We start from the raw sequence: 27969 nt of genomic DNA, 5'->3' as shown, positions 1-27969 counted from the left end.
CACCTTGTGAGTTGAGCTCACTTGTGTCAGAAATGTGCAGTTACTCGTACTTTCTTTCTTATGAATATCTCATGAGATATAATTCTAGAGAGGTCTTCCTTTGGTTAGATGATTAATGAAATATTCATTGTTAAATGTTAATGTTAATCATGTTAGTCGCTCGATCACGATCGCACTGCTTATCTTGGTCATGATGCAAGAGTTGCACATTCCTTTCTCACTTGCTTAAATGATTGAAGTACCTGCCTAAGTGTGTTGGTGGATGACGTTGTCGTTTATTACTTAGCATTGTTCCTTTACTGCATGTTTACTTGTTGCAATTACACTTATTTAATCACTTCAATTATGCTAACTGTCTCACCACGATGCACATATATGTTCACTTGTACATATGCACTGCTTGTGATATCTTATCTGTTCTGACATGATAAGTTCGTTTATGTTGTTGCTTGGATTAATTATGTTATTAATGCTATGATTTGCGTAAATGGATTGTCGTGAATGATTTCTCACCAGCTCGCAAGAGTACTGACCCTGTTTTATGGGGATACAGGTGTTTTACTTCTCGTGGTGTGATGGAGCTCGATGTGCGGCGGAGGACTGAACCCACACTTCTAGAACGTTGAAGATCTTGGCAGTTGGTTTTTGTAAAAAGGAAAATGTTGTATCATCTTGTAAAATGTGATTAATAAAATGTTTCATCTTGTTGTTCTCTGTAACCCGCCCAGAGTTTTTCACTTGTTTTCCCTTTCTAGTTTTTCGCTTTGCGCAATGTATTTCAAAAAAAAAATAGTCTACCCTAAAAATCTAAAGGATTTTTCAAGCTGGGATTCTGGGGCGTTACATTTAATGCTTGTACAAAAATTCACAAACAAGCATATTCGCAATGACATGATTTGCGAAGTTAGTACCAAATTTGCGGACTTCTTGAAGATCATAAGAAGTTCGCACTATATCCCATGAATTTAGTAGGACATTTGCGAAGTTACGATATATTAACATGAGGTTTGCACTATATCTCGTGAATTTCATGTTATATGTGCAAATTTAATATGATATTTGTGATGTTTCAAGGTTTTAGTTTAATAGGAGGTTTGTACTTTTGGTTATGCGAACTTGACGCGGTCCGAAAAAAAATCATGTGAATCTACCTTTAAGTGAGAGGGTGCAATACCCGGCGAGCGTACCAATATATCTCGTGAAACCTTAGGAGGTATGTTATGCAAAGGTTAAAAGAGTTCTTTTAACGACAAACATTTGCGGTTTGGGACATCATGAGATTTTTAAAAAATGTAGGGTTTTTCGGGAAATGCATCATTTTTTGTCATACACTGTGATCATCTTTCAGTTTATTTATTTCTTGCTTTAATTACTAATAGTTGGTACTACTCTCTCACTGATCCGGGGTTAGCACAGTTGCCCGCAGATACCATTTTGGGTAGGGGTCCATCCCCTAGAGACAAGCTCTTCGCCTGGTTGCTACTCTTGGATAGGAGACCTGAAAAAGTGGGGCATGCAACTGCCGAGCCATTGTGTTCTGTGCTGCGCCATTGAGGAAACTTGGCACCATCTCTTTTCGGACTGCCCATTCTTCAAGCAGCTCTTCCAGCTAGCCTGGTTGCCGCCTTACCCAATGGTTAGGATGGAATCCTGGGCAAGAGATCTCCTTCTTGGGCCTTCGTGATTTGCTCATAGTAAACGTTGGTGCTCTGTCTGGCGCTGTTGGATCATCTCAGCCTGGTGGGCTATCTAGCGAGGAATGCCAGAATCTTCAAAGAGAAGCTGCAATGTTGTATCCTCCACCGATCCATCGTTTCAGATGTGGCTATGATGGTGGGTGACCTCTATATGCGAAGTTTGTTCGATTTGCTTGATGTCTAATTCTCAACAACCAACCAGCTTGTATGAGATCGCTTTTGCTGCTGAATGAAATGTTTTATTCCTTCTTTTAAAAAAAAAACTACATGAGAAGAAAAGTGAAGATGCACTGTGAGCCTTTAAGAAAATTACCCTTATGTAATTGTTGCGTAGTTCATTAGGAGCTATGACTTTGCTTCAAGGTCATTCCTAAACCCTTTCAACACTCAGGAACTCATTTACTGCATAATACGTTTTGGACCATGCAATTCTTTTGCACTTTCTGTGGCAACTTTAAGACCCAAGTGCCTGCAAATCGAAAGTGCTCGAGCCATTTGGAAATAGCTCCATGTAGAGTGTAGCAAAGATGGAACCATTTAGATCTCAAATTTGATGAATAGTTGCTTATCAAAAAAAATTGATGAATAGTTTGCAAGCTACATAAACATTTTTTATAACCATGCAAAATCCTCCACAAACAATAATTTCATCAAAATAAATGAAAGGGCTAAAATCTCATACATTTAATACAAAACTAATTGACACCCACATTTTAAAAAAACAATAAAACAAAAAATAGCATTGGCAAATATTTATACACAATAAGCATAAGTAGACTACTTTTGCTTGAATGACGGTCTATTTGAAGCAGTTTATAAATATTAATATAGTTCAATTGTTGCTTGAATGGCAACATCTTTGAACCAGTTTCTAAATATAAGTATGCTTCGGTGTACCCACATATCATTTAGGCTGAATACAATATGATCGAATGTAACTAAAACTGACACTATGAAATCTTATATATGTCTGAATGGCGGATATCCCCGATAAAATGTCATTGGTGCTTGATATGTGATTTTGCAGTTTACAGTTAAATATCAGGGAGGTGTCATGCTCCACACGGTTTGACTATAGACGTGCTAATCATGGTCTTTCCATCGGAAAGAATTCTTATCAATGTACACTCAGCAAACCAGAAACACATCCCAGCCAGAAATTCAATAATTGTACATCCAAACTAACATGACAATGTATGATAATGATACAATACAGCATTAACAAAAAGAAAGAATGGATCACAACATTTACAATCTCAAATTGGTTTGCTAGGCCAATGCAAGTAAAAGAATTCCTAAACTCTAAAAATAATCGCAACCTACACAGGTTAAAACACCAAAGGCAGCTTTTTAAAAGAATAAACAGTCTTGTATTTATACATGACCCTGCCACACAATGGCAGCGCATGTGCAGGCCTGTCAGGAATTGGCTTATCTCGAGGCAACACAATGACCCTGCTCTCACACCACAGATCACAAACGGTGCCATTAACTGATGACTAGTTGCTTCCATGAGATCTGAATGAAGACATCGACTGAGCTGATAAAGATGCAGTTGGACTATTAAGATCCCGCTCCCCATTCATCATTTTAGTTCTGCCACTTAATCGAAGCATAGCCTCTTCCGAGACCTCACCAAACCAGTCATCATATGGCAGTTCACTGTCAAACCAGAAAAATGATTAGCATGACAATTTTCAGAAAAAAATGTAAGTTTGTAACAAGTCTCATAGTCACCAAAGGGACCAATGAAGTATCTGTGAAACCAGGTCATGGTTAGAACATCTCCCCGTACAACGTGTTAAGCATACTGGTTTTCGCGTAAAAAGATATCTCCCAAACCTTGAACTACTTCAATATAGACTACATTCAAGAGACTTGAGTACATAAGAGAAAACAAACAAAAGAGAAGGCTCAGCCAAATGCCCCAGTCAACTGAACCACCAACATCAAGGGTATGTTTGGTTGTAATTTGCAAAAGTGAAAATAAATCAGATGAGATTCAAAATCACATGATTTAGAATCTCATGTGATTCCAATTCTGATGTTTGTTTAGTGTGAGAAAAACAAACAAAAAAAAAGGAGAAAGTAACAGCAGTGATTCTGATGCTTGCTGGGAGTGCCATCCCTTTGAGTCCCAGCAGGGAGGGGTTGGAGCTTGATCATGGTGAATTCCGATGAGATCAACCCCACATCAGCTCTCCCAATAAAAACAACGGGGAGAGGAGTGAAGCCCGCCGGCCGGTGAGCCCCATCCCACCGAAAAGGAAAAGGACACCTAGAGAGGCTCACCCTGTTGAGCCCCTTCAGTGAAAGTTGGCAGTGGTAGGGATGGGCTTGCCCTGCCCCCTCAGTGAAGGTTGGCATTAGCAATATCCATCCCAAAGGGGCTCACATCCCCTTTAGCACCTCCAATGAGATCCTGCTTGCAGCAGGAGTGCCTCATTCAAAGCAGCAAAGGGGCTCCACCTCACTGGGACCCTTCTTGGGAGTGAAGGGAGGACTTGCCACAGACCTCTGGTGGGTTCAGGTGGTTCCGGACAGTAGCAGTGAGCAAGAAAAAAAAATGTGTGCCTGAATGACAGGATGGGGTGTAGCATCACCAGCGATTCTTAGCAAGAGTCTACTTTCCGGCAGTCCTAGCAGGCTGGGTGGAGGTGCCTCTGGCGTCATCCCCAACCTGCCCCCTGATCTAAAGAAGGGCGAAGGAGATGAACATTGGGCTTCAATGCCCTAACGTTCACATACTTTTTTGCAGGCCAAAGGGTCAACAGTAGTAAAAAGCCCTGACTAGGCACCGATTAGTCCGCCTAGTCGGTCAGACGTAAGTAAAATGCTTAGGCTTTGCAATAACTAGGTGGGTACCTTAAAAGGTATCAATTTTTTCGACTAGGCACTGAATAAGGCACATAGTCGGCGACTAAGCTACCCCCACCTAGGCACGAGGGCAGTTTAGCTATTTATTATTCTTATATATATTGTTATTTTTTTTGTATATGTAAATATATATATATATATATGTGTGTGTGTGTGTGTGTGTTTGTGTGATTTGTTTTGTGAAATCATGCTTATATATATATATATATGTGTGTGTGTGTGTGTGTGTGTGTGTGTGTGTGTGTGTGTGCTTTTATGATTTTCTCAGAAACATTGAAAGCATGCACAGTTAATTTTAATTGATTATGTTTTTTATATTTGTGTGTTTGTTTATGATTTTTTCTATAAAATCCTAAAAGCATGTTTAGTATTATGAATTATGTAATATGTTATATATGTATGTGTTATTGTGCTTTTGTGAAAGGTTGAAAGCATATTTTGTTGATTATACTGAATATGTTATGAATAATTAAAATGTATATATATATATATATATGTGTGTGTGTGTGTGTACAATTATATATATGTATATTATGGTTATGTATATTAATATATTTTGTGAAAGCATGAGTAATTTTGTACTTGTGTAATGAAAACATGAGTAATTTTGTATTTGTGTAATGAAAACATCTTATTAGTAAAAGAATTAAACATATTTTATGTATATTTTGTATACATTTTTATATTGTAATTGGGGTACCAACTAGTCCTCACCTAGCCTTTTTTAGGGGTCTACCGACTAGGCACCACCTAGCGCTTTTGACTACATAGGGTCAACCCAACGTGATTTTGAATCGTATGATTTGAAATCACATGAAATCTCATGAGTTGGAGAGAAACTGAATTAAATATGATTTGGTTTCTCATGTGACTACAAATATTTTTGGTCGGTTATGGGGTCAAATGAGATTCAGAATCTCATTTGAATGAGAATCTGAATGTCATGAGGCTTAATCAAACATACCCCAGGTCTTGCATGAAATCACTCATGTCCTTGATCAAACCATGGAGATTACTCCATTTCTCACGTTGGACCTAGTCCAAAGCCCAGACTGCATACATTAACTAGCATTACTTTTTATTCAATACTATGATGTTCGTTCCTTTCAAGTACCCAAAGCAAAGAAAATGCACAGTTTACAATTACATTACCATGGGCTATGGGTACCAGCTATGTTGTTCTTGGTAAAAGTTGAAGACCATCCAAAGAAGTTTATTACAAGTATCAGATCTGGTAATATGTTTCTCCTTTTCTCTTGCCTAAATTTGCTAGCTTCATTTATTGGTTGAACATCTATTTCATAAATCAGTTTTCTAAGACCAATGAAATGGCTGGAACAGCAATTAATAATCTCATGACAGCTAAATCACATAGCTTCACACAATTCCTGTGTAAACAGATGAACCCTACCTAAAATGATAGAAGATAATAGTTGCCATAAAAGAAATATGCACTAGTGGGAGGTGACAAATAAGTGTCCAAGGGATGTACTGGTGAGTGAATTATGAAGTACTAAAAAGTATTAGCGGAAGCAAGTACCAAGTGGCATAGAAGTGGTAGAAAAATCACGTAGGAAGTAGTAGCAAAATGACATGGATGTGGCAGAAGAAGCAAGTAGGAAAAAGTAGCGAGCAAAAGGGCATAAAAATAATGGTTTTTCAGTATTTAACTTAAATGTGCTTTCTTCATCTTTTCTATGGAATATTTTACCCATCAAGTATACAGGTTTTATAGGAGAAACAATTTTAAAGTGAACTACAACTCTTTTAGCAAGCGAAGCAAAGTTCCAACACCAGCGGAAAGTGTTTCAGACAATAAGGAAGCATGCAAGTGTGTTTCCCTTAAAGCTTTGATATATGTAAGTGAATGTTTTTGAAGTGCCCTTCCTTGGACACAATGCTAAGGACTTAAAGAGACTTTAGTAACTATGCAGTAGACCAAGTAGTAAACCTCAGACGGAAATATCCCCAACTGAACTTGTGGTTAAACAGTAGTACGTCTATTGTTTCCAGTATTTTAATAAAGGAGTTAAAATGTGCTAATGGATTCTTCTAGTTGGGTCATGTTCTTGCTTTCCATTCATGCTCCAGTGAATTACACACACAGACAAATACACTGTCACTCGGACACTCCATTTTGCCCTCTATACCCGTGTTGACACGCATGTCCCCGTGTTGACACATGTCAGACACCTGGACACGACATTTTACCCTCTGTACATACAAGTTTGCATTCAATTTATAATTTATAATTATATTTTCAGTTTATAGCTTTATAGTTTCAGTATATAATATATATTTTAGATATCGCATATATATTTAGATTCTTGATAATAAACGAACTAATCAAATGCTGAACAAGAATATCATGCAAATAGAAAACCTTTTCAGAAAGTGGTCCTCACATCAGAGGTGTTCATACTGCTAAACGGGAAAATTACAGTCATTGAATGCTCTAGGTATTTGAAAAAGGAAAATCATATTCAATAATTAAGTGCTTCACCTGAGTCAAATAGTTGCAGAGAGATACAGCAATATGGATTCCTAGTATCTTATTAAAAATTTTAGCAAATGATTTTACTCTTTCAAGTTATATCTGACTTTCAGTTTTTTTTTCATTGTATGAACATACACACAAACATACATATATATAGGAAAAGTGATAGCCGCCTACTGAAAAGGTCTCTTTGTCTATGTATTCTTTACTTGTATTTGTTATTTTGTATTTCGGGTCTGGATAATGTATCAGACCCAGCCCATACTGTAAACAAAGAATATATATACATGTTTTAGGTCACGATTTCATTATTGGAAATCATGACAGCCGCATCTCCCTCTTTCTCTTTCATCTCTCTTTCACGTGTGACAGATCCTAGTGAAATCTAACATGGTATCAGTGCAGAGATCCATCTAGGGCTTCGAAGTTGCTTCCAGAAGGTCTGACCTGAGAGATCAACCTGCATCCAATCAAGAGGTTTTCTTCTTCCACACCTTTCTTCCATCTTCTTCTTCTTTCTTTCATTTACTCCTCTACTATTCTTCGTGCCTAAATATTCAGATTTGACGTGAATCTGCGTTAGACCTGAAAGACTTCGGTTCTTCTTTCTATTCTCGTCTCACGGTTTGTATTGAATACTCAGATCTGATCGTGTACATGCGTCAGATCTGAAATATTCAATCCTTGCATCAGATCCCAAATTTTCTTGATCGTGCATATTCTCCGTCTCGCGCTTCCTCATTCTGTCAGATCTGAAATACTCAGATCTGATCGTGAATATTCTTAGTCTCGCAATTTCTATTTCTGCCAAACCTTGTCTGAAACAATCGGATCGGATCATCCATCAGTATCGTATCAGATCTGGAATACCATATTTCTTGATTGTTGAATCACGCAAATCGTTGTGCCTACAAATCGTTGTGTCTATAAATCGTTGTGCATACAAATCGTTGTGCCTACAAATCGTTGTGCCTGCAAATCGCTGTGTCTACAAATTGGTGTGCTTACAAATCGTTATGCCTACAAATCGCTGTGTCCACAAATCGTTGTGCCTGTAAATCGTTATGTCTGCAAATCGTTGTGTATGAAATATACCTATTGTCAAATTCCATATTCACGAAACCCTTTGTTCTTGAACCAGCATAGTTCCCATCTGCGATTTATTAAAGTTTGTTCAGCGTGAGTTGTTCTGCTCCCTTTCCTGCATTTATCACAGCAAAAAAAAAAACAGTGGATTGTGCATCTTGTGAACACCTTGTTAACTTTAAGCTATGGACTCCTCCCATTCTTCCCAATCTGGTCTCTCTTCGAGTTTTCTCAATCAGCTTGTTTCTGAAAAATTGACCACCTCAAACTTCTTGATTTGGAAAAGACAAATCATTCCTTTTATAAGGAGTCAAGGTCTCTTAGGTCATCTGGATGAAACCGCTTCAGCTCCACTGGAATTTGTTGGGCGAGAAGAGAAGGATGATAAAGGGGCAATCTCAATTATGTATGTCAAAAATGCAGAATATCTCAACTGGGAAAAAAAAGATCAGTCAGTGGTCGCGTACATTACCTCTACACTCTCTCAAGAGGTACTTATTGCAATTCCTGACAATTGCACAACCATGCAACTTTGGGAGAGACTGGTTCAGACATATTTACAAGTTTCTCAGACAAGAATGGTTTTTCTCAAGAGATAATTTCAGCTACTGAGAAAAGACTTTATGACTATCATGGAGTATCTAAACAAGATGAAGACTATCACAAATCAAGTTGCGGTTATAGGATGTGCAGTGAGCGACAGTGATATGGTGCAACAAACCTTTAGTGGATTGAGATCAGAATATAACATGGTTGTTACCTCATTACTGTGTTTGCCTGCTCTTCCTACCTTTGATGAACTTCGGGCTAAATTAATCCAGTATGAAATGACTCTGAAAGGCTTTTCTGAGGATAATCACACTCATATGAATACCCAACAGGTCTTTGCCACAAGAATGACTTATGGTCGAGGAGGGCAAGGAGGACAAGGGCAAAATGGATACGGGGGATGTAGATTACTTCCCACTCCTACTGTTACTCAGGGATCAAGACCCATTCCCACATGCTTCTTTTGTAACAAAAAGGGGCATATCAAGGCGAATTATTGGCATAATCCTAAAAATAAAGGAAACACTCATCAGACAACATCCAAAAAGAAGTCCAGCAGCACCAAAGACAGTGGACAGATTAAAGAATTGTTAATATCTGCCTTGTCGGGATTGAATCTAAAGCAGAATGAACAATGAACTTGAGTCGTTGACTCTGGGGCAACAACTCACGTGACCGGTGATGCAGGTAAACTTTTTAAACCTATTCCCTATTTAGGAAAAAGTAAGATTGTCACTGGAGATGGATCTTACCACCCTTTTACTCACATTGAAAAGTCTATCATCCCCATGTCACATTCTACTCTTAAACTCTCCAATGTCCTTCGTGCTCCCAATATCAAGAAAAATATTGTCTCTGTTTCTAAACTTGTTGATGATAATCATGTTTCAGTCGAATTTACTCCATTCTCTGTGCAGGTCAAGGACTTTCGCACAAGGGAAACATTCGTTGAAGGAAAGAGACAAGGCAATATGTATGTCTTTCAAGAAAATCCATGTCATTCGGCTTGTCCTGCTCACCCGGATTTGAAGTCCCCATTAGAGTTATGTCTTTCTGAAAATGTTCTTAGTATTTATGAGTGTAATAAGCCTTCTCTATGGCACAGTCGTTTAGGGCATTGTGGGAGTCATTTTATTGAGAAACTTGTTTTTAATAATCTTATTCCAAAAGAAAGTCTCAATGTGGAAGAGCGAAGTCAAAAGTGTTTCAGTTGTCTTTTATGCAAGAGTCGTGTATTACCTTTTCGTTCTATTAATAAAAAAGCTTCAAAGCCTTTTGAGATAATATGTTCTGATGTATAGGGGCCTGCTCCAGTCATCTCTGGATCTGGAAGCAAGTACTATCTAATTTTTGTTGACAGTTACTCTAGATACACCTGGATATACTTCATGAAAAATAAGTCTGAAGCTTTCCTTTTATTTCAGAACTTCTTGTCCTTAGTAAAAAATCAATTCTCCGAGTCCATTCAATTTTTCCAATGTGATGAAGGAGGGGAGTTCACATCCATTGACTTCATTTCTTTTCTTCAAAATAATGGGATAGGAAGAAGAGTGTCCTGCCCACACACGCCACAACAGAATGGGATTGTTGAGCGTAAACATGGGCATATTGTTGAAAGTGCGATGAGTATGCTTCATGACAGTCATCTTCCTATTAATCTGTGGACAGAAGCCTTTCATTCTGTTGTACATGTGATAAATAGACTGCTCATGATTGTCTTAGAAAACAAGTCTCTTTATCATTGCCTTTTTGGAACTCATCCTGATTATCATGACTTACGTGTTTTTTGGATGTGTTTGTTATGTGCATATTGATCAGTCCTTGAAAAACAAGTTTCAGGATAAGGCTCAGAAGTATAGATTTGTGGGATATGCGGATGACTACAAAGGATACAGATGTTATGATCCCATTAGCAAACACATCAAAATCTCGAGAAATGTTGTTTTTGACGAGCTGAACTTCGATCATAAAATTGGCACATGTGACATGTCCTCTTCCTCAGTTGAAGTTTATTACTCGTGGCTGAATTCTGAGCTCTTTGATAGTTCGAATGAAGAATGTCATTCGAACTGTGTGCAACACGAAGAAGAGAGTCCCAAGATCGTTGGTACATCGGAATCGCAGAACTGTGAAGTAGCACCACTATTGGAATCGGGAAGGTATAAGGGCATTTCCTACACTAGACAGAGGACGGCTGCTTCAGGACTCCTAAATCGGGCTCAAGAGGCTGCACCTACTTCCTCACACACCCTTGACGTCAGGAGATCCACTCGCATGCAGCATCCTATTGATAGGTGGGTTAGCTACAACAATTTCTCCATGGATTTTCAACTCTGTTTTACTGTTCTCAACAAGGAAGATGAACCTATTATGTACTACCAAGCAGCCACTTCTAAGAAATGAGTAGAAGCCATGAACGATGAGATGCAAGTCTTGCATGAATGTGGAACCTGGGAAATTGTTCCCAGACCGTCTGACAGAAATGTGGTAGGATGCAAATGGGTCTATAAAATAAAATATAAACCAGATAGGACTATTGAACGATACAAGGCAAGACTCGTGGCAAAGGGTTTCACACAAAAAGCAGGACAAGACTATGATGAGACTTTTAGTCCAGTGGTGAGAATGGGAACGATTTGAATCATTCTTTCCTTAGTTGTTGAACATTGATGGACACTGAGTCAGCTTGATGTTAAGAATGCATTTTTGCATAGAGATTTGAAGGAGGAAGTTTACATGGAACAACCACCTAGATACTATAAGGAAGATTGTAAGACAAATGTATGCAGACTAAAAAGGGCTATCTATGGCCTAAAGCAAGCATCTCGCTCTTGGTTTGATAGCTTCTATGTTGAGATTCAGAAGCATGGCTTTGCTCACTCCCTACTAGATCACTCATTGTTCATCTTTAGAGGGCAAAATGTGATCACCTTATTGCTAATTTATGTTGATGATATTGTTATCACAGGAAACTCTGAGGATCATATCAAAGAAGTAAAGAAATTACTGAGTCAAATATTCAAAATGAAAGACCTTGGTGCCTTGCGTTATTTTCTTGGAGTTGAAGTTGATAGCCGAGCTGATAGGTTGACTCTCACCCAACACAAGTATACGATGGACGTTCTAACCAAAGCAGGTATGAAGGATTGTAAACCTCTAGGGACTCCAAGTATTCTTCACCAAAAACTGAGCACTCATGATGGAGACTTGTGTGAGGATCCCACCAGGTACCACAATTTAATAGAGATGTTACAGTATCTCACATTCACTCGACCTGATATTGTTTATTCAGTCAATCAGGTGTCTCAGTTCATGCATGAACCGCGTACTGGGCATATGGAGGTTGTTAAAAGGATACTCAAATATCTGAAAGGAACAGTTGGGGATGGTTTGATATATTCTCCAAAACCATCTGGCAAGGACATGCGCGAGATTACTGTATATTGTGATGCAGACTGGGCATGGGATCCAGATGAACGAAGGTCTACATCAGGATATTGCATCTTCATTGAAAGAAATTTAGTATCCTAGAGCAGTAGAAAACAAAAGGCCATTGCTAGATCAAGTATTGAGGCTGAGTACAGATCTATGGTTGCCGCTACTGTTGAAGTCACATGGGTCATACATTTGCTAACTGAAGTGGTGATATCTCGGTCTATCTTGCTGTGCGACAATCAAAGTGCTCTCAACATGTCATTCAATCTGGTTCATCACAGTCGTGCTAAGTACATTGAGATAGATCAACATTTTGTGAGACAAAAGGTTGAAGAAAATGAGATCGAGCTCGAATTTGTTAACACTGAAAGACAAGTTACAAACATATTCACAAAAGGCTTGACCAAGGATCGTTTTTGGACACTTAAAGGCAAGTTGTTTATGGTTCAACACCATGATCAACTTGAGGGGAGGTGAAAAAGTCTCTTTGTCTATGTATTCTTTACTTGTATTTGTTATTTTGTATTTCGGGTCTGGATAATGTATCAGACCTAACCCATACGGTAAACAAATGATATATATACATGTTTTAGGTCACGATTTCATTATTGGAAATCGTGATAGCAGCAGCTCCCTCTTTCTCTTTCACGTGTGACGGATCCTAGTGAAATCTAACACCTACCACATTTCTAGCCTACCACAAGTGAACGATGTTTTTGGGTTGTTTTTCGCAAATCTATCCCTGCAGATGTGTTCAGCATGGTTGATTTGCTAGGAAAAGATACTTGGATCATGTTTTTTCGAAAAAAAAAACAAGAGTTTTAAGCCATGAATATTTATGTAAATCTTAGACCATTGATTTTTAAACCTCATAAAAACCTACCTGCGTACAGAATCGGATGATCCAAGAGTCAATTCTTATAAAATCAAGCATGTAGAACCAGTGCCACCGATATCGCCAATATTTTCATAAATCTCGCAAGATTTGTCACTATGATTTAAACTACCTTAAATTACAAAAGAACTCTTAACATAGTGGCATTTGTTACTTTTTGGGCCAAAAAGTCACGTTTACAAATTCTAATTATTGACTTAGCGTTTGTTACTTTTTTAGTATCTGATTTGACATTTGCTTTTTGCTCCAAAATAAAAGTCTAATCTACCCCTAAAGTAATAACATAAATTCAGAAGCCAGATCTGCATTACTAATTTTAAATTATAAAACGCTTAAATTATCTTATATATAAAAGTACTTAAATTCACAACTTATAGCAGAGCTTAACAAGTTCCAAAATTTCATAGCACGCAATCTTGAATGACACATTAAGCAAAGGCAGTTTCATACTTTGTAGCTTTACTACATACAAGGTTGTGCACATCAACAGCAGCCTATATCCAACACTTGACAAATTGTTGCAAGGGTGGTTTGCTTCAAAATTTTCTTTATCATGAAAGAAAGGTATCTTATACTGAGGGATCTTGATCTTAGGAAGATTAGGCAATCCTTACATCAAGACAAGGTGAAGGCTGTTCTAATTGACAGAAAGGGCAGGGCAGAGGCTGTAAGATGTCTAAGCTATGCCCCATAGGAATGGGCACAGATGTGGGACATGACAAAGAGACCATGTGCATCACCAATGATATTTTATTTTGTCGCATTTAGGGAGAATGAAGAGAGAAAAGCCTATTTGGAATGCCTGCATTTCTTTTATCTGCTATAGCCATTTTGGCTTAATTCCTTCAGATGCAACAGGCGAGACTTCTGTAGAAAAAGCAAGTCATCTACAGCTATTACAGTTATCTTTCCTTATCAGTAGTATATGAATACCTACTCTTTATTACTATATAGGGAACCTTTTATGGGCTTGGGTCTTTGTTAGGTGCTTTAAAGGGATTGATCATAATATCCAGTACCCTACGTCACACGGACTCGGCTCCAAGGTCGATGCACCCGCGTCGACACGCACTGACACGGGTGCGGCTCGGACTTGGTCAACCCGACCCTGGGTGCGGTCAACGCACCTAGGGTCATTTTGGTCCATTTTTTTGAATTTTTAAAAAAAATTTCTGGGCTACAGAATTTAAAAAACAAAACCCCCCGCCCGCTGACCATGCAGCGAGACCCGCGCCGGGGGAACCCCCCCCCCCCCCCTCCTCCTGTAAGGAAAAAAAAAACCCTGAATCAGGCTTCACAACTCATCACCTGTCCCCTGATGGGCACAACTTTGACAGAGTCTTTTATATATATATATATAGCCGAGTCCCCGTGTCCAAAATTTTTGAAATTGCGCCGCACCCGTGTCGCACCCGCACCCATGTGACATAGCCGGTACCCTACTTCGATACTATAGCTCATCCTTTGTTAAAAGGGAATGCTAGTTGTCTTTCCCCCTACCATTTTAAACAACAAACAAGAAGGAAAGGGCAGAGAGAAAATAAGAAAGATCTGGATTCATCTTCATTTATTTTGTTTTACCTATTTATCATAAGCATATAATAGCCTTACATATCAGAAATGGAAAAATTACATCAAGTTTGACTTATCAAATTACACAACTTAGATAAGATAAATAGAAAACTTTCTTTTAATTTTTAAAAGATTAATCCACTTGGTATTTGATTTAGATCCCTCCAGTGGGAGATGTAATGAGATATGCAAAAACACAAAACACGAGCATCCAAGGGCTTACAAAATCATCAACACAAAGTGCACATGCACAAGTCCACCATAAGACAATACAAAAGCCAACAATGGCTATAACAAGAGGAACCAAATATAAAAAATATAGAATTTATTGATGAAATGCTTAAGCAAAAGCATTAAAAAATGGACAACACCCTTATTTATAAACATAAAAGAGAGAGAGGGCATATGGGAGCTCCCCCCAACAACTCTATGGTCAAAAGGCCATAGAGCCCATGCTCAAAAGAAGAAAAGACAAAAAAAATAAATAAATAAAGTAAATAAGAAAAATTGTTCCTAATGAAGCCCCTATTACATGATGTAAAAAGACTAAAATGCCGCTTTAGGGCATTACCTATTACAAAATTATACACAACAGAATATATATATATATATTAACACCCCCCTAAAACTTACGATGAAGTTACCGAAAGTTTGTTGAGAAATATAAACTGAGGTGCAGGAAGATCTTTAGTGAAGAAATTTGCAAGTTGGTACTCTAATGTAACATACGGCATCTCAATAGTTTTTGTCGGATACTCATTACGTAGATAATGACAATCCATCTCAATGTGTTTAGTTCCCTCATGAAAGGTGTGGTTGCTTGCAATGTAAATTGCACTCTTATTATTGCAGCATATCTTCGAAGGTTTTGATATAATTAGTCTCATGTTTTTAGAAGATGTTTTAGCCACACAAACTTCATTGTTGTCACAATATTCAGCTTCAATTAATGACAAAGATATTTTTTGTTGCTTATTGCATCTTCACGAAATTAAACAATCTCCTAATAAAACACAAAAACTCGTAGTTAAGACTCTATGATTGAAAATTTTTCCTCAATCAACATCAGTATAAGCAAGTAAATTTAAGGAAGAGAATGAGGATAAGAAAAGTCCCTTGGTTATGGACTGTTTTATATATCTGATAATTCTTAACACAACACTCATGTGGATAGTGGTTGGAGCATGCTGAAACCAGAATGAACGGAAGGAGTTATATCTGTGGTCTAGTGATAGACAAGTGAGTGACCCGATTAGTTGTCGATAAGGTGTGAGATCTTCGAGAAGAGTTTCATCTTCAAGCCTTAATTTTGCATTGATCACTTCAGAGGTTTCTACTTATTATCTAAAATGTCAGACTTAGCACAAATATCAGCAACAAGCTTCATTTGATAAAAAATATACCCTCTCAGAGAATGAGCAACTTCAATACATAAGAAATATCTTAAAAAGCCCAAATCATACATATCAAAATTTTCTTTTAAAACATTTTTAACATGACTAACTCCCTGTTTGTCACTTCTAGTTATTATCATGTCATCTACATACAATACAAATATAACAACCTTAAAACCTGTACTTTTGACAAAAAATAATAGTGTCAGTATAGCAAGAATGAAAACTCAAATGAGAGACAACATGACTAAATTTATTATATCAGGCCTTAGGAGCATGTTTAAGACCATACAAAGCCTTCTTAAGTCTAAAAGTTTTACCCTTTTCAACACCAAATCCCTGTGGAGGATCCAATCAACCTCCTCATTTAATTCTCCATTGAAAAACATATTTTTAACAACGAGTTGATATATGGTCAATTTTTAACAGATGCAATGGCTATGAGAGTTTTAACACAAGTCATCCTAACCACTGGTACAAAGGTTTTCTCATAGTCAATTTTGTATTCTTGTAAATATTCTTTGGCCACTAAATTAGCTTCATATTTTTCTAGGATCCCATCACTCTTGGTTTAACCTTAAAAACTCATATGCAACCTAAAACTTTCTTTCCTAAGGGTAATGTAACTACTTTCTACGCCATGGCTTTCTTAAAGGCATCTAATTCTACATTTATAGTTTCAACCCAATGTGAAATGTTTTTGGCTTCATTATAGTATAATGGTTCATAATAAGAGTGTAAGGCTATTAAACATGCCCTATAGTTTGGTGTCAAAGTGTCATAAGATACAAACCTACTTGGTGAGATAGAGACACGACTGGATCTTTTAAGTGAGGCTTTTTCTATAGTAGAGTTAAGTGTATGTTTGTAAAGCGCTTAGAGGATTTTTTTGCTCACGTCGGGTATATATTTATATAGGTTTTTCAACATCATCATTACTTGGTGATTCGGCATTCTCATCATTAGAATGCTCATTATCATTACCAACTAAGTTTTCTTCATTATCATTCAAGGAAATATCACAAGAAGAATTAACTTCTCTTGGTAAGAGACCAAATAAAAACATATAATCTACTTACTCTTTCTCCTTAATTTTATCAAGCCCATTTTATTTTCTAAGAAGGTTACATCTTTAGAAACATAAAGTTTATTATTCTTAAAATCAAAACATCTATAGCCTTTTTGGTTTTCCCCATAACCAATGAAAACGCATTCAATGGCTTTTGGAGATAACTTATTTTTTTTATGTAAGAAAACAAAATACTTACAACCAAAAATTCGTAAATGCTTAAAATCGGGTGTTATTTCAAATAGTTCTACATACGGAAACCTATTTTGTAAAGATGATGAGGACATTCTATTTATTAAATAAGTTAATGTTAAAACGGCATGGCCCAAAAACTCTTTGAAATATCTTTAGAAATAAGTATAACCTTAGCGGTTTTCATAATATGCTTATGTTTTCTTTCAGCTAGCCCATTTTTTTGAGTTCTAGGGCAAGATTTTTTGTGATAAATTCTATTTTGTTTTAAATAATTTTTAATTCATTGGACAAATATTCACAACCCGAGTCAGATCTAAGAATGGCAATATTGCTTTGAAATTGATTTTTAACAATCATATGAAATTATTTAAAGAAATAAAATACATCGAACTTGAAATTGAAAAAGTAGACCAACACATATCTAGTGAAATCAGCACTAAATGTAACATAATACGAGTAGCCCCCTTTTGATATGACCGGAGAAAGTCCTCATACATCCAAATGCAATAATTCAAAGGTTTTTTAGAAACAAAGGTTCGACTAGGAAATGAAATAGATTTCATCCTTCCAAGAATACAATCTTTACAAATGACATCTTTTTCATTACAAAATTTTTCTTCAAAAGAGAAGAGATACATCTTTGAATAGCTTGGATGTCAAGTCTTTTATGTCAAATTTCAATGTCTTTATCATGGACATAATTAACAAAAGACTTTGCAAGAAGATTTAAAAAATTCATAAAGTAGACATCTCCTTGCCTATTACAACACTCCAAGTTTTATAACTTGAAAAATGGTGGAAATTTTTTTTTAAATACTTTCAAAATACTTTAACAATTACAACGGAAAAACACATCGGGTCTAAAATTTGGCGTGATACTTCACATGAGAACATTTACAATCGTACAATTGTAGAATTCAAAATTTAACAAATAATCAACCATGCATAAAATAACTCAAAAGTCCACGCATGTCCAAAATTAATTACATTTATCATTGAATTAAAATTTAAAGATTAATCAGAGTCCAAAACGTCTTGAAGGCAAAGGAAAGATAGGCTCGGTCCCCATCGCAATATTTTGCCTTCGCATGTAAGCCGCTACTCATTAGTTGAAAAACATTAAATCATATAGAGCCAAACATAACATGTCTCGGTAGAGTGAAATATACTAAACTTGTAAAATGAAATAAGAATCATGAATTTCATCTAATTTTCCATAGTGAATTAAATCTAAGAGACTAAACATGCATCTTAATTAAGCAACAAACACATGAATATCAAATTTGAATAAACATGCATTCTTCATTTTTAATTCGAATCAAATTTAATGCATGAACTTACCAAATGCAAAAGTCATTGAATGCATGCATAAATTTATTTTATCTTCGATTAAGTGTTCTTTCTTAAATGACAAATGCAATGCCTAACTAATGCACATACATCCTCAAGTTATCACTTTTTAATGCCGCCGGTATGACACAGACTTGAAAACTGGATCAGGGCCATGGCGCAGAGATATTTTCATACATAAGAGTGGCTTTGACCTGGCCAGACACCTTTCACCACTGACAGAGTGATGGACGATAATTTGAGAGAGATTCCCAACACATTTAATCTCGATGCATCAGATTTTCTCATGAGTACTTTCACCCTCTATGCTGCAGTCTAATGCTGAGGTTTTCCCATAAAATCGTGGGAGGGGAGGAGCAACCTTCCGTGCTCGAAACTTACTTGACCCACGAAGTTTTATACCACTTGTCACTCTCCCAGTAAGTATCTTTTGTTTACAATGTTGCATTGTTTTACTTGATTACTTGATGTTTTACATGAAATCATACTTAATCCATAAAAAGGATTTGGCCTCGTATAGGGCAATGGATGCACTTGCAAAGCAGTGAAACATTAATTCATTTATGCTTTGGTTAACACATATGCATGTACATGAATAATACAATAAAGAAACATGTTTTGCATGTATCCACATAATTGTAACATCAACATCATCATAACACGTTCAAATATACAACCACAACTAACATTTGGGATTTAACATCACACTTTGCATGTTAGACCCTTCGGTCCATTCATAAACGCTTAGCTCCTTTTTTCGCAACATGTTTAGTTATTACAATTTTCATTCATGACATAAGGTAGGCACATCTTACACTATATAAATCAGAAATGTGTATACAAATACATTATGCATACAAATCATACAAAAATTTTCATGAAACATAAATAACTACGCATGAATCGGAGTTGGACCTTTAGACCAACTCTAAAAATGCGAAACTCTCAACTTTGTCCAACAGTTTCGGAATTCACAGAAAATTTTACCGTCGGTGAACAGAGCTGAAATTTTCACATATCGTAGAAAATTTCGTCAGCTTTCCATAGGCACAAACTGTTCGTAAAAATTCCTCTGTATGAGGGAGTTACGAATGTTTTACTACAGACATGTCAGACGTGTTTCAACTGTTGCAGAACCGTGCTCAGACCATGAATAGAGCTAAAAATTTCACAGAAGGTAGGAAATTTTGTTAGCTTTCCAACGTAACAAATCGCTCATCAAAACTTCCCTGGACGAGAGAGTTATGAGTGTTTTATTGATCGAATGTCTGACCGAAAAACTGTGATTCTGGTTCTATGCATTCGGGTGGACCCAAACCAGGTCACCCGAATCCTTACACCCGAAAGTTTTTTGATATAATTTAATTAAAAATCACAATCAAACTACACATCTAAGTCTGATCTAATATCACTGAGACAAATCATATTTTTTCTCAGTCGTTTGGCCGAAAAAATACACTTGTCTCACACATGTATTATTTTCTCATAAATTAATTCGGTAAAATACACAATTAAATGGCTAAATCATGGAATTTATACAAAATTAAAAATCAAAAAAATATTCAAAAATCAAAGAATCTCTACATGCATATATTCTACCAACTACAATAAAAAAATTACATGGTCTTACTTACGAACTTCAAGATTTCCCTAATTTACCGAAATCTTTTCTGAAAAACCTGATTTGACTAAAATTGAAATATCTCAAAATTTCGACCATGAAAATTCATCAAATTTTTACAGAATGTCTACAACAACCTACTCTACTAATCCAAATCAATACTTTCAAGAAAATTATAGCATAATTTGCGTATTTTCAAAATTTACAGATTTATTTTTTAAGAAACCAGTTTTTGAGCAAAACATGTTTTTAAAAGGGGTTTTCTCTTGGAAAACCCTTCTTTTTTCATCTTTCAATAGCCCTAAGCCAAACCCATGTATGGGAGGGTTTGTTTAGGATCTATTCTTATGAAAAATCAGTGGAATTCGTGCTATGAATTCCGTTTCGTAAGAGAAGTATAAATCCACCTACTTTTTGTCGAAAAATCGCTTTTACGTATGTCGGTGAATCTTTTCACATGCTCCGATCACTCCACGCACACTTCAACACTGTTGACTCCTTCCTTAGTCACGTGGAGGCCTCTCTTATAGACCCAAGAGAGAAAAGGTTATGGGTTTGGGTGAGAAAAGGAGAACAACTAAGGAAAAAATAGAAGAGAATTTTGGGGAGAGAGAAAAGCTCACAAAAATTCCAAGGGGATCAAAATAGGGGGGGGGGGCGTGAGCCCCTCCATAACTTTATAGATTTTCTAGGGAGTGGTCAAGGGCTGGATTGATTTCTAACCCTTGATTAAGATCAAAAAAAATTTGAATCCCATTGCATTGCCCTTTACTTTCCCTTTTTGTTGTTTTTTTTTCTCTTCTTTTTTTTTGTTAGCATAAGATACATGATTTATACTATATTCATAACACAACATATATAATATATAATTTATATGCTATAAGGTTGGTCGACCCCTCTATGGGAGCCAACTTACCATATTTCAAGAATTAGCAACTTGCTTGCTTGGCAAGCAAGTTGACTAATCCAATATTTTTTTGGTAACTTTGATTTTAACTTCTTTTTTAAGTTGATTTTTGGTTTTTAACATTTTAAACTTTAAATTAGGATACCACATCACATGGGAGGGCTCACCTATGGACTCCTACCCTTTTATATATTCTAGTTAGTTTTTTAAATCCATTCCATGAAATTCAAGCCAAATTCATTCTAAATTAAATTAAAATAATTTCGTAATTAAATCAAAATTCACATAAATTCTAATGAATGTAATTTAAGCAGATTCATACCTAACTAAATTTTATTAGTTTACTTTCAAAGTTTTAAGCATCTAAATTATTTATTTTAAATTAATTCTAACTAATGCTAAGTCTGGATTTTACCAAAATACGACTTGAATTTCCAAAGACTCTAGGCATGTAGGGTTAAATACCTTTTTAATTATTTTTTTCCCATTTTTAAAACTTCTCAACTAACCCCACAAACATCTTTAGTACATTTCTAGCTAAAAAATTAGAATTTAAAATTTTGCACATAATACGAAAATTCAAAAATTTACGAAAAGGTCTTGAAAAATCCCGAATATTACACCTATGGCCTTGCCCAATCTGCTTCCCAAACTGAAGATCCTGCATAGAGCATCCCTTAGATGAAAAGGAGATTTCACATCTATGGTCGGAGATTTGAGAAACTGAAAAAAAAAATCAATTTTGGAATCACCCTAGTTTTTAAAACATAAAATTTGAGAATTTTTATAATCTAAGGTACCAATACTTTTGATTTGCAAAGATGTATCATCGATGGTAGAAACACAAAATAATTTTGAATTAGTGCATATATCGGATAGAACATTCTCATGTAGTGTCATATAAAAGAAAGCTCCCAAATCAAGAATCCAATAGCACATACCTAGAGGAGAGAATGAAGCTATCCTGACACCCGAAGTTGATGGGAATTTGAGTAATTATTGAAGTGCCCTTGATAGTTGAGAAAGACAGAATGAGTCTTTAGAGTCTCCTCTTTTAATTGATTCTTCCTTTTTTGGTGTGGATTCTTCAACGGAAGCTACCTCGTATTTGGAGGTACCATTGAGCTTGGGACAAGTGAACCTTATATGTCCCGACTTATTAAAATAGTGACAAATGACTTTTCTACCCTCACTATAGTTATTATTACCACTATAGTTATTTTGCCTCCCAAAATATGGAGACTTATAAAACTTCACATGGTTGTCAAACTTAGATACCACCAACACTTCATCTCCTCCCTTCATCATACAAAGACGAGTTTCTTCTTGGCATATTTCGACAACCGCATCTTCTAACGGAAGAGGTGCAGATCTATGAAGAAGAGAAGATCTAACTTGTTCAAACTCGGGCGAAGTCCATAAGGGAATTGAAAAAATTGTTCTTTCCATTTGTTGACACCTAAGTTCCATATCTTCAATGGCAACCCACTTAGGCTCCAAAAGTGTCAATTCATCCCATAAAAGGGATGGAGTACTAAAAAATATCGGACACTCAAGTCTCCTTGCTTGGTAGTCCTAATCTTTTTTTGTAAGTAATATTATCTTGCAAGATCTTTTTAGGTATTTATACCCTTCGTAAAGAGTCATGCTTCATTAGCTTTACGAAATTTTGTAATGTTGGCACATATTTTAAGCTCAACATTATTCATAAATCATGCAAGAATTTTTGCATGGTTAATCTCTCAATCTTTTACCTTAAATTGATGATCTTTAATAGCCTTAATTCGAGTATCTCCTTCTAAAGCCTTCTCTTGACCTCCTAGTTTGGTGAGTTTGAGTTGAGGCTTCGGGATAGTGCTCATCATATATCTCGAAAGCTTCTTTCTCTTGAGGTTATTCTCAATAATGGATGCCCATATTATGTAGTTGGAGCCATTTAGCTTGGAGAGATAAATTTTATAATCAGGCCTCATTTTGAATGAGGGAAGAGAGAGGGAAAGACAAAGAGAAGAATGTGGAAGAACACGTCCACTTGAGTCACCGCAAATACCACGAACACTTTTGGATACTTTTTCCGCAATCACGAACACTTGATGTCCACTTTCCACAAGACCAGGAGCACTATGGCTCTGATACCATTTGATAAGATATGCGAAAACACAAAACACGACCCTCTAAGGGCTTACAAGATCATCAACACAAAGTGCACATGCACAAGTCCACTACGGGACAATACAAAAGCCAGCAATGGCTATAACAAGAGGAACCAAATATAAAAAAATATAGAATTTATTGATGAAATCCTTAAGCAAAAGTATTAAAGAATAAAGGGGGACTACACCCCTATTTATACATATACAAGAGAGAGAGGCCATATGGGAGCTCCTAATAAAGTTGTTGGGAGCTCCTAATTGTCATATTTATGACCGTTGGGGAGCCCCCAAGGACTCTATGGTCAACGGACCATGGATCCCATGCTCAACAGGAGAAAAGATAAAAAGAAGAAGAAAATTGTTCCTAATGAACGGTCCCTATTACATGATGTAAAAAGACTAAAATGCCGCTATAGGGTGTTACCTATTACAAAACTGTACACAACAGAATATATATATATATATAGAGAGAGAGAGAGTAATGCTATGGTGATCCGGGAGTACCTACTCCCACATACTAGAAATATATGTCACAGGGACTCTTCAACTAGTTGTCACACCCGCACCCGATGCGATCAACCTGACCCTGGGTGCAGTCAACGCACCCAAGATCATTTATGTCCAACTTTTGGACTTTATCTATATAATTTTTTATATTTTTGCCGCACTTCCGCACCCAAGTTTTTTGAAAGTGCCGCACCCCCCCCCCCCACCCGCACCCATGTGACATAGCTAGAAATCATGGTTGGAGGTTGTATCTTCTCAATTAAACCATATGGATGTACTCAACATAGCTTATTTGATAGGAATCATGCTTTGGATCATGACTTTTGGACATAAAAGTAGGATTTTTTAAAGTCATGAAATTTTGATACATTGTGAGTCGTTGATTTTTAAAGGTCTTAAAAAACAGATATATATATATATATATAATCACATGATCTAAAACTTGTTTTCAACTAAATAATGTTTATAGATCATATCTATAGGATCTGATCAACTAAAAATGTTTTAAGAAATTTGACAATCTAAATCTTCTATTAGGTGGGAGTAGGTACTCCATGAGAAACCTATCATTACCACACACACACACACACACTATATATATTTTAACAGGAGAGGCATTTGGATAGTAAAGGTGTTGTGTGTGCCTATATTATATAATGGACTTTATCATCTTTGTGTCCCCCCCCCCTCTCTAACAAGCTTAAGACTTCCACGCTGGTTCCATACACTAATCATTTTCATAAGGGGAATTATCAATTTTTGTGAAAATCAAGACACATTTACTAGTCATACTGAGAATGTAAGAAGTCTTTCATGGAAATTCTTTATAAAATTGCCAAAATATCCTTACTGGTGGAAATCATTATAAAATGTCACAATGGTATTTCAGTATTTGCTAGGAGTGATTAACAAACTTGCCATGTTTACTAAAAGCTGTCAGTAACATCCTCCAATTATTTTTCAACATATTTTCTTTTATTTTTCCTTTCCCGTGCTTGTTCTTTTCTTCATAACTACCCAAACTTCTCAAGAACTTAATAGAAAGGCAAGAATTTTAATAAAAGATGGTCTCTCCAAGAAATGTCGATATCAGTTTTGGTATTTAAAATATGTAATTGTAAAATGGGAGCTGTAGATACCTCATGTTATGAAGCAATGGACAGTAATTAGTACATGCACACAGCTGTGTGAGAAGAATTGTCCCTCATAACAGAATGTCCTAAATTCAAACATGAAGGGATCGACATAACAGTTGAAATAACAAATTTTGAATTAACCTTAAAATTCAAAAAGATGTTAACCATTTAGCATATGGATAACAATAAGCCTAGGAAAACTCAGACTGCTGAAGCCAACTTGATTTATCAAACTAAAAATTTTTAGGTTTCCTCAAAAATTGTGTTTCAAAGCACAGTGAAAATGTAAAAAAAAAATAAAACATATCAGAGAGTTCAATTAATCATAACCACTATGAAAATACCATTTTTCCCCTAAAATTGCAGTAGGAAGAGTTGGACCATCTCTTTAACTATCTTTGTGTGACATAAATCCAATGACGGATACATTGCCAAAAATTTTAAAAATCTTAATCCATGAGAAAAATAAATAAACAACATTAATGTGACAATCACTTTCTATGTTTTTATATGCTACATTTTCATAATTTTATAATATTTTTATATGTGAATTTATATATATACCAAGAATTTTCCAAGATTCTACTAAAAAAACTTTTCCTTTGTAATTATCATGAGATTTTTGCTCGCAAAGATTTTCCCCACACAGCGATCTCTGACATTGCATAAATAAACCATACACTGGGAAGACAACAAAATTTAATTACAACTGCAGAGCATTTACCTGTAAGGGTCCATCCCAGTTGAAGCAAAGGCCCCCATAGCTCTAGATATAATGTCCTTGATAACTTGATGCAAATGCCGGGATAAATAACGTCCTTGGGATGAAATTCTAACTACAAATTCCATATCTAACAAAAACTGCATTGAAAAAAAAAATAGCCAATAAGATACTATTCAAGAATACAATAGGCATGGCAATCAAATTATATACCTGCTTCAGGCCAAGAGGTCCCAATGTCTTTGGGCCATCTACAATATCCTCCCAGAAACTCTGGTCTTCAGAAAGCCATAAAATAACAGTCTCTGTAAGCCTCATCAGTAGAATAGTAGCAAATCTTTCTCTGCCAACAAACATATCTGCAGCTATACTTGCCATCCTGTTCAGCTTCAGATAAAGTTCCTGAACACACACAAAGAGAAAAAGAAAGAAAAGGATTACTCAGAGGCATATGAACTAGAGCATTCTTTTTTAGCAATGCATCTAATATGGATGCTCTGTTCACTGCATTTATCAGTAACATTCTGTTTTTTCTGATTTTCTTTACTTTATGCAAAAAATTAGCCTTCCTGACTTGTCCATCAAAACTATACAAAACAGACAATGAACAAATGTTAGGGAGGTGAGAGAGAAACACAAATCTCACCTGATTTGTGTTTCACACGATAACAAAATCATGTAAAACAGTTTTCATAAGAAACTGCATGGTTTCATGTTTGTTTCATGTTGAGTGGAAAAAGCAAAAAAGACAAGGGGCCCTACTTGCAAAAAGGTACATATGCATTTATCAAAGAGAACCTGTTGCTCCATGCTAGAGAAAAAAAGTCATAAAAATGAGCCCACATCCAAAAAGTAGCCTTTTGGATTCATTAAAAAATGCACCATGGAAAAACATGGCAGGAAAACCCTTCCCCAGAGGGGGAGGTATGATCTCACTTTCATATAAAATATACAGTTAAAGAGAGTTATTTCTCTTTGACCATTTCCCCCACAAAAATGCTGTGTTTGTTTCACCTTGAGAAAAGGAGCCATTTTCCATATCAAAGTGACTCATTTTCTCTCCAAAATGGGTGAAACCTATGTCACAGGGACTCGGCAAAACAGATGCCGCACCCGCGTCGACGCGACGCGACGCGGGTGCGCGTGCGGCACCGGGTGCGGTCAACACGACCCTGGGTGCGGTCAACGCACCTAGGGTCATTTTTGTCCACTGTTTGGGCGTTAAAAAAATCCCCAATGAAAAGAAGGATTAGGGAAAAAAAATTGCCCTAATCTCTCATCTCTCTCCCCCTGAGCTCGAGCTCTCTCCCATCGCCGCCCTAGCTCTGCCTCCCATGCTCCTCCTCTCGGCTCCTCCTCTCCTTTCGCAGGTATGTACTCTCTCTCACTCTCTTCTTGGGTCGGCAGGGGAGGGGCCGAGCACCCCCTTCCCTTCTCGCTCTCTTGTTGGGTCGACAGGGAAGGGGCCAAGCCCCCCCCCCCTCTCGGTCTCTTGTTGGGTCGGCAGGGGAGGGGCTGAGCCCCCCCTGCTCCCTCGTTTTTCGGCACAGGAGGGATCGAGCCCCTCCCCCATCTGGCTTTTTTTTTGGGTCGACAGGGGAGGGGCCGAGCCCCTCCCCCATCTGGCTCTTTTTTTGGGTCGACAGGGGAGGGGCCGAGCCCCTCCCCCATCTGGCTTTTTTTTTTGGTCGATAGGGGAGGGGTCGAGCCCCTCCCCCATCTGGCTCTTTTTTTGGGTCGACAGTGGAGGGGCCGAGCCCCTCCCCCATCTAGCTTTTTTTTGGGTCGACAGGGGAGGGGTCGAGCCCCTCCCCCATCTGGCTCTTTTTTTTGGGTCAACAGGGGAGGGGCCGAGCCCCTCCCCCATCTAGCTTTTTTTTTGGGTCGACAGGGGAGGGGTCGAGCCCCTCCCCCATCTGGCTCTTTTTTTGGGTCGACAGGGGAGGGGCCGAGCCCCTCCCCCATCTGGCTTTTTTTTTGGGTCGACAGGGGAGGGGTCGAGCCCCTCCCCCATCTGGCTCTTTTTTTGGGTCGACAGTGGAGGGGCCGAGCCCCTCCCCCATCTAGCTTTTTTTTTGGGTCGACAGGGGAGGGGTCGAGCCCCTCCCCCATCTGGCTCTTTTTTTGGGTCGACAGGGGAGGGGTTGAGCCCCTCCCCCATCTGGCTTTTTTTTTGGGTCGACAGGGGAGGGGCCGAGCCCCTCCCCCCTCTGGCTCTTTTTTGGGGTCGACAGGGGAGGGGTCGAGCCCCTCCCCCCTCTGGCTCTCTTTTTGGGTCGGCAGGGTAGGGGCTGAGCCCCCCCCCCCC

The 27969-nt window shown here is 37.3% G+C and overlaps 1 protein-coding gene across 2 annotated transcripts in view; it reads right to left on the bottom strand.

Annotated features, from left to right (window-relative positions):
• The window catches only part of LOC149843068 (exocyst complex component EXO84B-like), a 60841-nt gene that overhangs the window by 7695 nt on the left and 25177 nt on the right, over positions 1 to 27969 (bottom strand). Inside the window, exons 5-7 of one of the 2 annotated variants that reach the window (XM_089999574.1) lie at positions 25875 to 26063; positions 25665 to 25801; positions 2832 to 3359 (exon numbers count right to left, since the gene is read on the bottom strand). In XM_089999574.1, the coding sequence (XP_089855700.1) occupies positions 3197 to 3359; positions 25665 to 25801; positions 25875 to 26063 (489 nt within the window). In that variant the 3' untranslated portion in view covers positions 2832 to 3196. Of the gene's footprint in view, positions 1 to 2831; positions 3360 to 25664; positions 25802 to 25874; positions 26064 to 27969 lie in introns of those variants that run through there. The other variant, XM_089999575.1, reaches the window with a different exon arrangement.

Source organism: Nuphar pumila, chromosome 3 (genome assembly GCF_984573655.1).
Source record: "Nuphar pumila chromosome 3, dmNupPumi1.hap1.1, whole genome shotgun sequence".
NCBI classification, from domain to species: domain Eukaryota; kingdom Viridiplantae; phylum Streptophyta; class Magnoliopsida; order Nymphaeales; family Nymphaeaceae; genus Nuphar; species Nuphar pumila.
The sequence above is the reverse complement of the archived record's forward strand: the minus strand, read 5'-3'. Positions and strand labels throughout refer to the sequence as shown.